This window comes from Neovison vison, chromosome 4 (genome assembly GCF_020171115.1).
Source record: "Neovison vison isolate M4711 chromosome 4, ASM_NN_V1, whole genome shotgun sequence".
NCBI lineage: Eukaryota > Metazoa > Chordata > Mammalia > Carnivora > Mustelidae > Neogale > Neogale vison.
Window position 1 is genome coordinate 212,527,568 of NC_058094.1, and position 15,519 is coordinate 212,543,086.

Genomic DNA, 15,519 nt, shown 5'->3' on the forward strand with positions numbered 1-15,519 from the left:
GCTGGTCAGATTTGTTAGAATTGTTAATGCTGGTTTAGCCTTCCAGAGGATATAAAAACTTGAATGAAACAGAATGGTAGGAATTATAAAGTCTTGAATTCCTGTCCAGTAAGTGGACCTATTGATGAAATTAACTCTAAAGAAGGACATGAGTCTGAGGGCCCTGGAGGGAAAGTAGGGCCATAGTAGAATGGCTGCTGAGACGGCTTAAAAGTGATCAGTGTTAAGTTGCTGTTACTCTAACCCATTGTGTGACTAATGTTGAAACCCTCTTGAGATTGTGATAAGACAATGGATGGCCAAGAGGAGACTCCAGAAAACAAAAACTCTCTCCCAAATAGTAAAGAGCTCTGTAGGAGGAGATTTAAGGAGAACTTTGAGCCATGATGGAAAATAACTTTGTGAGCACTATTGCAAGATCATTACAGATACAGGTCTGGGAAAGTGTGGACGTAGAAAAGGGAACCAGGGCGCCTGGGTGGCTCAGTGGGTTAGGCCACTGCCTTCGGCTCAGGTCATGATCCCAGAGTCCTGGGATCGAGTCCTGCATCGGGCTCTCTGCTCAGCAGGGAGCCGGCTTCCCCCTCTCTCTCTCTCTGCCTGCCTCGGTGCCTGCTTGTGATTTCTCTCTCTGTCAAATAAATAAATAAAATATTTTTTAAAAAATAAAAATTAAAAATTAAAAAAAAAAAAGAAAAGGGAACCAATGAGAAGACCATCGTGCCTTCTTTGAAATGATCAAGTATGTGAACAAAGGAGATAAAAGTAGAAAAGTTTAGGGAATAGGAGATGTCTGTAACTCATAGATATCCAAATGGTTGAGTAGGGGACCATGCACTGTTTTCCAGGTACTTTTTCTTAGAGCTCCTTGCCTTCGGGGTGACAGTAATCAAGTGATAATAAACAACAAGAGTGGGATAAGAAATCATCATAAGCTAAGTTCAGAAACAAGCCTAGCTGCCAAATAGGCTCATTAGAGATAATTCAAACTGAGTTTTCCAAAGCATTCATTTGTTAAATGTAATGGAATCATCCTTTTTGGGAATAGTAAAGAAAAGAGCTGAGTGGCCAGCAAACAGATAGTGTGATTTTATCCCAGCAGGTTCACAATTCATGTTTTTGACACATGAAATGCTTTCAGTCTCTAACTTCCGTCAGTGATGCCCAAGCAGTATTCACTAAATTAAACCAGGTTCACTAAATTTCATGTTACCAGAAGGGTGAGCAGGTTTTGGTTTGCTAATAGGTTGCCTTAAAATGCCTTAAAAAATGATAATTTAACATAGTGCATACATCATTCATCTTCACAATCTTCTCTTTTTTTCTTTCACTTTATCTGTTTGTTCTTTTTTTTTTTTTTTTTTTAACCTTTTTTGGCCAGCCATATTTATTCTCCAGGACACATAGCCTTATAATAACCTATACATTGTAATCCTTTAAAAAAGCACAGGCCTATAAGGGCGCCTGGATGGCTCAGTCAGTTAAGTATGCAACTCTGGATTTCAACTCAGGTCATGATCTCACAGTCGTGAGATCAAGTTCCATGTCAGGCTCTGCACTCAGTGTGGAGACAGCTTGAGATTCTCTCTCTCTCTCTCTGCCCCGACCCCACACTCATACTCTTTTCTCTCTCCTTCAAAATAAATAAAATCTTTAAAAAAAAAAATAAACCAACACTGACCTTTCAAGATAAAGCATAAGTAAGTTGTGTTAGAAACATAATATCACCATTTCTTAAAACATTAACTGTGTCCACTGTATTTGACATAGGGTTAAGTGCGTCAGGTAAGATTCAAAAATGTACAAAGTACAGTTGCTACTCTGGAGGAGCTTAATTCTAACAGGAGAGAGAAAATAAATAGGGAGAAAGGAGCTAATACTATGTAATGAAGTAAACTATTTCAAGTTAATAAAGCAGCTGAGAGAGATTGGGGGTGGGGGAGGGCCTAGCTGGCTCAGTCAGTAGAGTGTGCAGCTCTTGATCTCGGGATTGTGAGGTCAAGCCCCACCCTGGGCATAGGGATTACTTTAAAAAATAATAATAATAAAGAGATGAGGGAAAACTTTATCAGTGAGTGAGCTTCAAATTGGCCCTTGAAGGAAGGTTGTAGCGAAAATGACAGCTTCTCAAGCCTCCACTCTAGCGTATATACCACAGTTTAGAAAATGGACTGCACTGAAAGTAGGCCACATAGACATCATGAGAAAAGACATGGGATTTCTTTCTTTCTTTTTTTATCCATGCAAAGAATACACAGAGAGCAAAGTTTGCTGGTGAGGAGAAGTGCAAATACATTGGACTTGGGTACGAAACACGGACTGCAATAAACAAGACACAGTCCCCCTCTTCAAGATGTTTAGAATACAGACACCTCAGCAGGAATACTCTGGGGAACCTATGGTACTCTGGGGGCAAAGTGAAAGGGCATTTAGCATACATTCAAGGGACAAGGCCTCTTGGAAGAAGTAGTATTTAAGCTAGTGGCTGTAGGTCAGGGGACTGTTGGGGGAGAGGACAGAGAAGAACATGTTCTAGCAGATGGACCAGCATGGGCAAAGACCTGGGGCCAAGAGGGAGTAGGCCACACTGACGAAGCTGAAGCAGTTAGATACTCTGTACCTTAGTGGGACTCCATTAGATCAGTTGGCCGAAGAAGGGACTAAAAATGGAAGACACCAGTTGGGAGATTGTTTTAGGAGGCCTGGGAAAGAAATTGCCTTATATTAAGTTCTGTCCATCCATCTACGTCATCTAATCTAATAAAAGCCTGAATTACGGTGCTGGATGTTACAAATGGAGGCACAGGAATGTCTGTCCGGGAGTCAAAACAAAACTAATTGAGATGTGTCCTTTCCTATCCTAGCTGTGGCAGTGACAGTCCCTGGGCCATGACTCTCTCATGGGGGATGCTTTAGAACCTAGAACACTACCTGACCTAAGATACGCACCCCACAAACACTTGCTTAAAAAAAAGGAAGAAATGAATGCATGAATAAATGCATGACCATAAGAGATCGTGGAAAGAGAACGCCTCTAAGTCTGGAAGCTGCTTTCCTGAGTAGCAAGGCTAAAAATGAGAGAGAAAGAGGTGGAAGGTGATTAAGTTTGCACAGGGTAACTGGAACAAGGATAGTACTAAAATGAGAACATAGAGGGAGAGAAATGAAGTAATAGTGGGAGGGCAGCTATGAAGAGTTCCATTTTAGAGATAGTTTGAATTGTCATCCAGTTGAAATAGCTAACAGATTAAAAATACAGATCAGGATCTTGGGGGAGGAAGTCAGGGCTGGAGATAATACTCACTGTTTTTAAGAGGAATTATTTGGTCTTGGTATGTATATCCAAATATTTGCATTTACCAGCACCAAGGTTCTCTCAGTCCACACAAGCTTCTACCGTATTAGTACATTCTAGGGCTTTTCACAGGGACCTCTGTTCATTGCTTTCCCCTCACCAGCTCCCTTCAAGACTCCTAAGTCTAAGGGTGAACACTTGGGAGGCAGTGGTGTTAGAAGAGTACATTGTATAGAGTGGAGGTTAAGTCCAGCCTGGCCTCTGGAGCTAAACCACCCAAATTCAAATTTTGGCCCCATCACTTACTAGCTGTATGACCTTGGGAAAGTCTTTAATCTTTCTATGCCTTCATTTCTTCTTCCAAATAGCAGTTACAAAAGTACTCTTCGTAGCGCTTGTAAGGAATAAGTGAAGCAAGTCATGCTGGTTGCTTCAAACAGTTGGGGCCTATTGTAAGCACAATGTAGCTGTCAGCTAATAATATTTTTTTTTCACTTACTCAGTTTCATTGTATGTAAAATGCAGACAGCAATAGTGCAGACTTCATAGAGTTATTGTGAGAATTGCTTAGAAGAATCCATATAAAGCTCTTCAATCAGGATGTGGTAAGAACTGAATGGATGTAAGCAATTATTAATAGAGCTCCTACTGACAGCAACAGCTAGCAGATTCACCAGATTCCCCTGTGTCTTGCATTAGAATATCTAAGGCCAAACTGGTATGGAACCCCTAAAATATAACATGTTTAATACATTACATGTAAGTTTCCAGGTGACATGATAGACATTTTATAATAAGTTGCTATTTTTCTTGAAAAATTTTCAGACAGCCTTCTCTTTTGTAAATATATATATACACACACAAAGGAGAAGTTTCTTGACTACAAATAAGGAGAAGGGATTAAAAACAGAATTCCAGGCTGATTGGAAAAGCTCGATTATCATTTTGCCTCGGAGTTTTAGATCAGTAGCTGTTATTAATGTATTTATATGCATTTTTTTCATTAAAAAAGAAGATTGCTTGATATTAAGGGTTAGAGTTTGAATTACTTCAATTTCCAAATTATATGCCCAAAAAATTTAAACAGCTGTCATTTTAAGGAGGCTACTTCATTTTACCTAAAGTGCTTTTCAGTCTGGAGGGAACACTTAAATGCAGTCACAAATCACTTGCGGTGTACTCACAGTAAGATTTTTTTAAAGTTAAATTTGTTTACAAGCCTGTGGAATTCAAATTTTGTAGATAATTTGCTTTTCTCCCTTTACTTAATGTAAAAGATTTTTACCTCCCCCCCCATAGTGCTGGGCGTGAATTTTATTCATTACAAATAAGAGCACCCAAATCCCTTTTTATTTCATTAGTTCAGCAGATTGTCTCCTAGGGGTATGGGCTGAGGACATGATTGGGCTCTGCCATGATGAGCTTATTTCGCACTTTTACCCAGAAAATCTTTATATTCAAAAGGCACAGATAGTAGTTACACTCAGCGTGAACAATTACAGACTGTTGGGGAGTTTCTTCCTGATGTGCCAATGACTTACTCCCATGAATTAAGAGGCAAATGCGCTCCAAAGTGCATTAACCTTTATGGATTTTTCTTCAGTTTTCATGTTCCACTGATTTATGGTCTGAAATATGCCTGTTGCTGCTGTTTCTGAATGAGTCTCTTGTAAATCATTGCCAAATGATCTTTTTTTTTGAGTCAGATAATCCAAGGAAGTTGAATATATCTCTGATCAATTCCTGTGAAACTTCTTTTCTTTCTTTTTCTCTTTTTTTTCCCAATTTATTTATTTTCAGAAAACCAGTATTCATTATTTCTTCACCACACCCAGTGCTCCATGCAATCCGTGCCCTCTATAATACCCACCACCTGGTACCGCAACCTCCCACCCCACCACCACCTCAAACCCCTCAGATTGTTTTTCAGAGTCCATAGTCTCTCATGGTTCACCTCCCCTTCCAATTTACCCAAAAGCACATACCCTCCCCAATGTCCATAACCCTACCCCCCTTCTCTTTTTTCTTTTCTTCACCCCCGCCCCCCCCGGCCAGGTTGTTTTAGTTTGCTCTGTGCTTTAAATGTCACATCGGAGAATAAGTGAGCACGTAAGAAATATGTCGTAAAGGAGCCAATCTTGCCAGGCAGCTTCTTTGTGTGCACTGAGCTGTTTCCAGCCTTTTGCGTGGCCTCGCTTGGGTTGGATTCCAAAGGCCCATTTACCTCAGTACTCCATCCGTTGGGGTACAGTTGTTTGTGCAAGGCTAGGCTCATGCCTGGGAATGGGTTTCATTACAGGTTATCCACTGCTCTTCTTCATACAAATCATGCATGGCAGGGATTTTGAGCCTGCTGTGGTCTCATAAAAGTCTACTATTCAATTAGACTCCAGTGCAGAACAGTGTCCTCGGTACACAGGCCTCTGTTATCGGTGGGGGTTGGCCCTCAGTGTTCCAATCTCTGTGTGCCCCAAGATTCTTTCTATTTACCGGATTGGGTGGGGGTGGGGGGGATCTGTAGTTGTTGTTTTTTTTTTAAATTTTCTCTTTGTAATGCCTGTGTTATTCATGCGATAGGGTTGTTGTTAATGCTTTTGTTCGTATTGGTGCCATAAAACCAAGACACAAAATCAGAGGTGCAAAAAATTCAAGTTCCAAATTCTGGGCTTTGAAAGCACAAGTAACTCATTCCATGTCACTGTCATGAATTGTGCCTCACTGTTGATTGCTAACTAAGTTTTTAATGTATGCATTTATAAATATCTGCGTCATGTGGTGTGATGAAATGTGATAGTGGAGTATTGCACCAGAGCATGCTGGGGACTTACCTTTGAGTATGCTTGACTAGCTTAGCAGAGCTTCTTCAGACCTGCAAATGTGCAACTTTTTACATAGACACCTGGGACTAAAATGAAGGGAAGAAGATAGCTCAGATTTTTTTAAAAATGGCTTTAATGCTATTTTGTAGTGGAAGAAGAGTCAGAGCTTCGTAGTGCAACTCTGCAGAGTCTAGCTTGGAAGGTACACTAGTAGAACCAATAATTCTGAGAGATGCTGAAGAATGTAGGTGGTCAGAGGGAGAAGTCCCTCTACACATTTCTACTGGTTCCAATATGTGGGGTCAGGAGAAAAGCCCTCAAGCCTTTCAGACGAATGTTTTATGTGCGTTATACAGCCGAAAATACCAGGACATATATGTGATAATATACAGCAAAGTTAGGAAGTATCAAAGTGAGAAGAATTAATGTATTGTATCTTGTATGATACAGAGTATATACAAATGTATATACTAAAAATGTAATGAGCGATAAACTAACATACTGTTCATGAGAGAGACATGACTGAATTTCCTGTGCTCCAAAAGCCAGAGGAATATGAATTTTCTGAAATCGGCACCTCTGATTTTGTGTTTTGATTTTATGGAAAGATGATATTTCCCCTTAACTGGGTTCAAGTTATGCATTTTTGGCAAAAATATCAGAGAAGTGATGCTGTGCTGTTCTCTCTCTTATCAGGAGGTACATATCAGCCTGTCCCATTGCTGCTAATGTTCGCCATAGAATTAAAAAAACTTGCTAGGTGTGAATGTTAGGAATACATATTTACTGTGAGTAACTACTTTTATTCAAATGAAAAAATATCATTGCTAACATTGCAACTTCTGAAATATAATATAGGCCCATCATGTTCAAGAGTATTTCCAGCTCATGGCAGCCGCAATTCTGGGCTGAGATAAAATGGAAGAAATGGAGCTTTACAGTGAAACAGAATTTGCAGTGAGGAGGGTGGGCTATCCACAGAGCTTGAGAAGCTTGAGTGAAATTTTAATTAGTTTACGATTTCCCTGGATAGAAATCAAATCAAGATAAAAATTTTGAAAATACCAGGTCACATATGGGTAGTGTCCTTCCATATGCATTCCAAAGGCCACACACTTGCTATAAGAAAGAACAAGTTTAAAATATAGGTCCTTCTGAAAAACAGTCTGAGGGGTTTGAAGTGGCGGGGGGGTGGGAGGTTGGGGTACCAGGTGGTGGGTATTATAGAGGGCACAGCTTGCATGGAGCACTGGGTGTGGTGAAAAAATAATGAATACTGTTTTTCTGAAAATAAATAAATTGGAAAAAAAAACCTACAAATTAAAAAAAAATAATAAAATAAAATAAAATATAGGTCCTGACTATGGACATATTTTAGGAGGCCCCCTAGTTGGTGGCATTCTGAAAGCAAAACCTTTGGTTAAATATTTACGAATAGCAATATTAGAATTTGGGAAATGAGATCCATGCTTTAGACATCCAAGTGCATGAGAATCTGTTGTCTACTTCCATGTGTTTTTTGGTTTATCTTGCTTTACAGCCTTGGGTTTAGGAGACTGATCTGAATAAGGGTCCTCAAAATCATGTGACTAGATGCTCTACATATGGCATCATGTAGCTTCTTTTCTTTGGTCTCCTTCTCCTCCTTCCCATACACACCAGCGTACCTGGGCTTTTGTTTGCCTTCTCATCTTTCACAGGTTGGGAATCCCTAGTGGGAAAGCACTTCACCAGATTAGATAATACCCTTCTGACAGGGTTCCATCTGTGTTCCATCTTAACTTTGAAGTGAAGTGTTTTCTTTCCTAATGAGAATCTTTTTGCTGTTAAAAATTCAGTGCTTTCTTACTTCCATAGAGCTGATTAGGAACATTGTTGGAAAAACTGAGCTTTTTGATGATTTGCCTCCACACCGTTGACACTTTCTCTCCTATCTCCCATTCAACAGATCAGTTTTCAAGTACTTAAACTAGGTAAAAGGAGCCATGCAGTACGTTGTGGCAATCTGGGGGTAAATAAAATATTGAGTCGCCCATGAAAAATGATGAGGAGTGACTCCTGATAACTTGGGGGAATAATTCAACAGTAACAAAATGAAGATGTTCCCTGTAAGGTTATCTATAATAAAGCCATAGGGCAGCATTAATATTCCCTAATAGATGTTTGGTTGAATAATCTTGTGTTCATTAGGGGGATGGAATAAGTCTATAATACTCTGCAAAAGAACAGAATATAAAGTCGTGTGAATAACCATCTTGTACTAAGTAAAAAAAAAGTGCTGGGTATATGGTCAAGGACTCAAGAACGTTCTTTCAGTAAAAGGCAACTGTTAACATTGAGGTGCTTCCTTTTTTAAATATTTTATTTGGACCTCTAGTCTCCTTCTTGGGAGGAAGGCTGTATTTGTCACAGAGGTTGTACCTTAGTTTCAGGAACCACAGGTTGAAGTTAAAAGACCTGTTAATTTTATTCACTACTCCCTTTACCAAATATTTCCTGAGAGCCTACTATGTACTAGCCATAGAGTATGTAGTACTAAGCTCTGAGAATATAGAAGTGAATAATTTACACTTGACCCCAGCCACCTGGGGCTTTGGTCTTCCCTCCATCAATTTGTTCCTGAAATAGGGTATTAATCTAGTGGTCCAAATTGCCAATTATGGGCAAACAGGAAAAGGTAGGAGAAAGGTAAAAAAAAATCATAAAATATGTTCCACTTACCTCTACTCTCCAGCCTCACTGAGGTTAATATCCTGATAGTAATCACAATAATAGTCACTACGATTTACCCAGCATTTCCTATGTTCCCACTTCTGTGCTGAGTTCTTAACTTTCATTTTCCTCCTTGAATCATCAAAACAATCGTCTGTGTTATCAGATCCATTTACACAATACAGCAGAAAGGTCAAGAGAGGCTAGATAACCCACCCAACACTGTGGAGTCACGATTCAGCCTCAGGAATACCCACTCTAAGCGTTCTGCTGTGGCCTTTCCACTCCCCTAGGTTCTTCCTCTCTGCAGTAACGGCAAGTCTCATTTACCTTCTGGCTGTTTAGGAGAGTCTGTCTTCTGTGTCCTTCTTGCCCAAGAAAGAGCCATTTGCCCATTTCAAATATTTGCTCCCCCTTTTTAATGAAAGTAAAAATGGGCTGATCAGACAGCCATGTTCTTTCTTTCTTTCCTTCTCTCGTGCACGGTTCATGTTTTCTGCACAGTGAGGGGGCATGCACAGGTCTGAATGCGGATTTTGGCACATGTTGCATGGGTCCCCTTGAGTTAGAGATGAAAACGTCAAGCAGGACGTGTCCTTCTAGACTAATGCGCATGCTATCGGGAATAAGAGATTTGTCTTGGGAAGAAGTCATGCCACTGAAAGTGATGGGAGCCCCGCCCTTCCACTGGCGTTGCTCAGCACGGTTTCATAGTTTGGGAACACCAAAGGCAAACAAAGGACTAGAAAAAAAAGGAAAATATGGATAATTTAGAGCCTTCTGCCACTGTTTAGGAGCAGGTTAACTAGTCAAAATATGTCTTTAACAAATGATAATGATTTTGAAAATGTAGGAAGTCCTCAGAAAACTCTTTTTGAAAAGAGTTAGGAGGCATTCTGATGATTGAGTCCCATAATACTAGAAAATTATAAAATGAAAAGGTCTTTGGTGTGGTTACTCATAAGCAAATTAAAAACAGTGGTTTTCTTTTAGAGGCAGACCACAGGGAAAAGATACACCTGGGGTCGGGGAAATTTCTCTGAGGGTTAGAAGAGTCAGAAGGGGTCAAAGTTGCAGGATGTGGGATTTGGGGATTTTAAAATTATGGTTAACTCTCCACATTTATTTCTTCATTTTTCCCCACCTCCTTCTGCTCACTCCCTTCTTAAAGATTTATTATATCTTGTGTGGTGGTCATGCCTTTACTCCCTTTCCTTGTGGATAAAGTCAATTAAGAAACCTCACTGAGGTTTCTCTTGGCTTTTCAATGTCTGCTTTCTTTCCTCCATTCTTTGGCTTACGTTGTCATTGTGATAATACTATATGTATAAACCCTCCCTTGCCTCCATCCCCCCAGGTGCGCGCGCACACACACATACACACACACACACACGCACACACACACACACACACACACACAAAGGTTAATGGAATGTTAACTGCTGATATGCAAGATTAAGCATGATGTATTTATTTATTAAGTAAAGGAAACTCTTTATTAGGTCAAACAGCTAAACTTAAAGAACATTTATACACCAAACTTTAAATGTGCTCTAATTAGAAAGCAGTTTATGAAATACACTCTTTGGTATGTATAGGTAATTCTTTATATTTTCTAATTTAATGTTATTTGAGTAGCTGATATATTCACAGTCTTTAAAAATCCCATGATTCTAAGAGCTCTTTTCTGTTTGCTAGCTGGGATACTGTCTGATTCATAAATTGTTGAATAAAGCCAATTTGACCTTTAAAAAAAATCGAAGATGATCACGTTAAAATTGTAATCGAAAAGTCTAATTCCCACTTCTCTTCCAGACCCCACCTTATCCCTGCTTCCTGCGGGAACTCCCTTTGATTATGTTTTTTTTTTTTTGTGAGTCTTCCCAGGCTGTCTTTATAAGAAAATAAACAGGGGCAACTGGGTGGCTCAGTGGGTTAAAGCCTCTTCCTTCGGTTCTGGTCATGATCCCAGGGTCCAGGGATCGAGCCCCGCATCGGGTTCTCTGCTCGGCAGGGAGCCTGCTTCCCCACTCCCCTCTGCCTGCCTCTCTGCCTACTTGTGATCTCTGTCTGTCAAATAAATAAATAAAATCTTAAAAAAAAAAAAGGAAAGATAAGAAACAAATGAGGATGCATAACTTCTACAGAAAGGCAAGTATGCGCAACTCACTTTTCTCGCTGAACAATTTTCGTGGAGATCTATTCATGCTGCGTCGAAAGCTTCTGCATTTGGGGGTTGAGGTTGGCACAGTATTACAATGTATAGATAACACCACAGTTGCTTTGATTAATCCCTACATGATGGATTTTTTTTTTTTAGTTGTTTTGTCTTTTGCTGTAAAAAAACAATGCTACACTGATCTGTGTAATCATATTTAGCTACAGTTGTCAGAAGAATTTCCCACAAGTGGGGTTTCCGGGTCAAAAGGAAATGCATTTGTAAGTTTGAATGATGATGCCGAATTGCTCTTCATAAGGGTCCTACCATTTCTCATTCCCATCGACAATGCATGAGAATGCCTCTTCCCACACATATGCCAAAAGACTATGCTTTTCAAGTTTTTGGAATCTGCTCAATGCGTGGATATAAAAAATGGCACCTCAGTATAGTTTACTTTTCATTTTTTTCATTAGGAACAAAGTTAAGAATTTTTTCTCATGTTTAATGGCCATTGTATTCCTTTTACTGTAAATTATCTTTTTTTGTTCTTTGATCATTTTTTCGACTAAATTGTTTGGGGTTTTTTCCCTAACTCATCTGTGATAGAAGTTGCAAATATATCTTCCCAGTTAATCATTCAGTTTTTGTCTTTATTTCATTTGACTTGATTTCATTTCATTTTCATTTTCCATTTTTTTCGAAGAAAATTTAAAATACAACACAGTCCATACTTGGCTTAGCATTGTGGAAAAGTAAATATCACTGTGCAAAACAATGTTAATCACTGGGGATAACCACAATTGTTTCTTGACTTCAGCAACTTTTTGCCAAAACTTGAAAAACTCCCTTGCTGTCCATTATAAATACGTCAAAAAATGAAAAACTTAGAAAACTAATATGTACTTAGCACTCTGTGGCATTAGAAACGTTAGGAAATAAAGCATTTTGTTAAAATCTTGGTCAGTGTAGTATGACCAGTGCTTGCTGCCTTCTTTTTGTCATGTATTTTACAATACACAGCAAGCATCTTTTCTAGGTATTGGTGAAATGTCATACTTGCCTTAGGTCTGGATCTGCCAGCATTTTATTCTTTGCTTTTCAGTTTTATGAAATATCTTCAAGTGTTCCCTTAGGGTACAATTTGGGCTCCCTCACTTCGCCTGGGATGCCTTCATCCCTTTCACCACAAAGACTTTCCTTGGTGGGGTAGATAAGTTCACCTTCCCTCTGACTGGGTTTGCCTCTTAAAGGGGGGCAGTGTCAACATTCCCAACTGTTTCTTCTATAAATCCACTTACATTCCATTCAAATTTCACTCCCCGGGTTATCACTGTTAGTTTGTTTTTGTCTATATTTCTATCCCTTTTGGCCAGTTCCCTCTTTTAATTATCCATTTTTGCAAAATGCCATGTGGGCTTATCTCTGGGAGTCAGGGAGACAACACAACTACACGCTTTGCTGCCTGAACATGAACCGAGTAACAGATGTGCAGTTATCAATCACTGTCAGACTCTGAAAGAAGTGACATAATTGATCCGCTGATCGTGCTGAACTTCAGTTATTTACATAATTTCTGGACTGGAGAAGTAGCAGCAAAGTTTTCATCTTATGCCATTGCCATTACTCACAGTTAACATATGTAGTAACTGGAATTTAAACCTTGTTTCAGGGGGACTGGTGTAACTAAGAGGCAGTAACTTAAATCTGTGCATAGCAAAACCACATAAAGCAGGAAGAAATAGTACAAAGAAGAATGTAACAAACATCTGCATCCTCATCTGTGAGTTTGGACAGTTCCTAACATTCTGTTCCCTATGCTTTAAGTGTTCCCAATAAAGGAAACAGATCATTACAAATAAGGTTGAAATTCTCCTTTTTCCCCACCTTCCTTCCCGTTCTCTTTCTTTACCTCCCAATTTATCATCATGAATTAGAAGACTTACCATTTATTCTCTCTCTCCCCTCCACCCTTTCTTTTTTTTTAAATTTGGGTATAGTTGTCACAAATGTTGCATTAGTTTCAGATGTACAACTTAGCCATTTGACAAGTTTATATATTAGACTGTGCTCACCGCAAGAGTAGCTACCATCTGTGCCATTATATCACTATTACAGTATCATTGACTGTATTCCTTACACTCCGCTTTTTATTCCTGTGACTTACTCATTCCATAACTGGAGGCCTATATTTCCCTCTCCCTTGGCTTATTTTGCATCTCCCCCCAGTTGCCTGCCTCCCACCACTTCCCCCACTGCTGCAACTATCAGCTTGTTTTCTGTGTTTACAGTCCCGATTCTGCTTTCTGTTTGTTTACTCACCTTTTTTAGATTCCATTTATGAGCAGATCATATGGTATTTGTCATTCTCAGTCTGACTTATATCACTCAGTGTAATACCTTCTAGGTCCATGCATGTTGTCTCACATGGCATGATCTCATTCTCCTTTAATGGCTGCGTAATACTCCATTGTGTGTGTGTGTGTGTGTGTGTGTGTGTGTCTAGTGGGCTTAATTGGTTAAGCATCTGTCTTCGGCTCAAGTCATAATCTTGGGGTTCTGGGATTGAACCCTGCTGAGCAGGGAGCCTGCTTCTGCCTCTCCCCCAGCCCCTCCCTCCCTGGTTATGCTCCCCTCATGCTCTCTCTCAAATAAATAAAATCTTTTAAAAATATTCCCTTGCATATATATATACCACATTTTCTTTACCCATTCATCTATTGATGGACACTTGGGCTGCTTCCATGTCTTCATTGTTACAAATAATGCTGCAATAAACATAGGGGTGCGTATATATTTTTGAGTTTGTGTTTTCGTTTTCCCTGGGTAAATACGCAGGAGGGGCATTACTGATCATATGGCCTCACTATTTTGAATTTTGTGAGGAAACTCCACACTGTTTTCCAGAGTGACTATACAGTTTACATTCCCACCAGCAGTAAACAAGTGTTCCTTTTTCTTCACGTCTTTGCCAACACTTATTGTTTCTTTTCTTCTTGATTCTAGTCATTCTAACAGGTGTAAGGTATTATCTCCTTGTGGTTTCATGTAAAAGGATGAAACTGGACTCTTTCTAACACCATACACAAAAATAAACTCAAAATGGATTAAAGACCTATTTGTGAACCCTGAAACTGTAAAAATCCTAGAAGAGAATGCAGTAATTTCTCTGACATTGGCCATAGCAACATTTTTCTAGATATGTCTGCTGAGGCAAGGGAAACAAAAGCAAAACCAAACTGTTGGGGTTATATCAAAATAAAAAGCATTTGCACAGCAAAGGAAACTATTAAGAAAACAAACATCCTGCTGAATGGGAGAAGATGTTTGCAAGGGACATATCCAATGAAGGGTTAGTATCCAAAATATATAAAGAACTTCTATAACTCAGTACCAAAACAAACAAACAAACCTATAAAATGGGCAGAAGACCTTAATAAACATTTCTACAAAGATATACAGATGACCGGGGCGCCTGGGTGGCTCAGTGGGTTAAGCCTCTGCCTTCGGCTCAGGTCATGATCCCAGAGTTCTGGGATCGAGCCCCACATCATTGGGCTCTCTGCTCGGTAGGGAGCCTGCTTCCCTTCCTCTCTCTTTGCCTGCTTGTGATCTCTGTCTGTCAAATAAATAAATAAAATCTAAAAAAAAAAAAAAAAGATATACAGATGACCAACACACACATGAAAAGATTCTCAATATCACTAATCTTCAGGGAAATGCAAATCTTCTCCTTTTCGGAACATTCTGTCTATACATATAAAGATCTCAGGGAGAAATACGTAGTATTTGGGGGTGCGCTTTTAAATTTGCCCTTTAGTTTGTTTACTGTTCATCATGCCTCTCTTCGTTTCTTATATTCTTTTCCTTATTGAATTAATACAAATATCTTTTGATGTCTCCCTTTTTTTCCCTCTGAGTTTAGAAGTTGTGTTTTCTGTTTTGTCCTATTTTTATTCAATTAGTGAAATAAGTTAGGAAAGCAAAACAACTAATATTGAAACAAATAATAAAGTGATTTATTAAATAAATAAATCAGAATAAAATAAGAAAGAAATAAAAGAAATAAAATAAAATCAGAAAGAAAAAAGAATTCTGGGAATCTCCCCTCACCTCTCCATGGAAAGAGAGGCCAAAGCTAGAAATACCCATATGTGTTTTGTGATATTTCCAGAAGTATTCTTCTGATACATTTAACAACTGTTTTCTTCTGTTGTCCTCCAGATTTATTCAAGAGATCGAGCATGCCCTGGGACTTGGCCCAGCCAAACAGTGCCCTCTTCGAGACTTTCTCACCGTGTACATCAAAAACATCTTCCTCAATCAGGTCTTGGCAGAGATCAACAAGGAGATCGAAGGTGTCACCAAAACATCTGACCCCTTGAAGATCCTAGCTAATGCGGACACCATGAAGGTGATGGGGGTGCAGCGGCCTCTCCTACAGGTAAGAATACACTTTGACCTTACTGTTTTTGTCAGCGGTTTTCGTTAACTTGGCAAGAGACACAAATTACAGAAAGAAAAAGAATTACCAT

General features: G+C 39.3%; 1 protein-coding gene across 1 annotated transcript in view; it reads left to right on the forward strand.

Annotated features, from left to right (window-relative positions):
* Window positions 1–15,519, forward strand: part of EXOC4 (exocyst complex component 4) — a 724,031-nt gene that overhangs the window by 501,351 nt on the left and 207,161 nt on the right. The window contains exon 11 of the mRNA XM_044246587.1: window positions 15,209–15,428. Within this exon, the coding sequence (XP_044102522.1) occupies window positions 15,209–15,428 (220 nt within the window). The remainder of the gene's footprint in view (window positions 1–15,208; window positions 15,429–15,519) is intronic.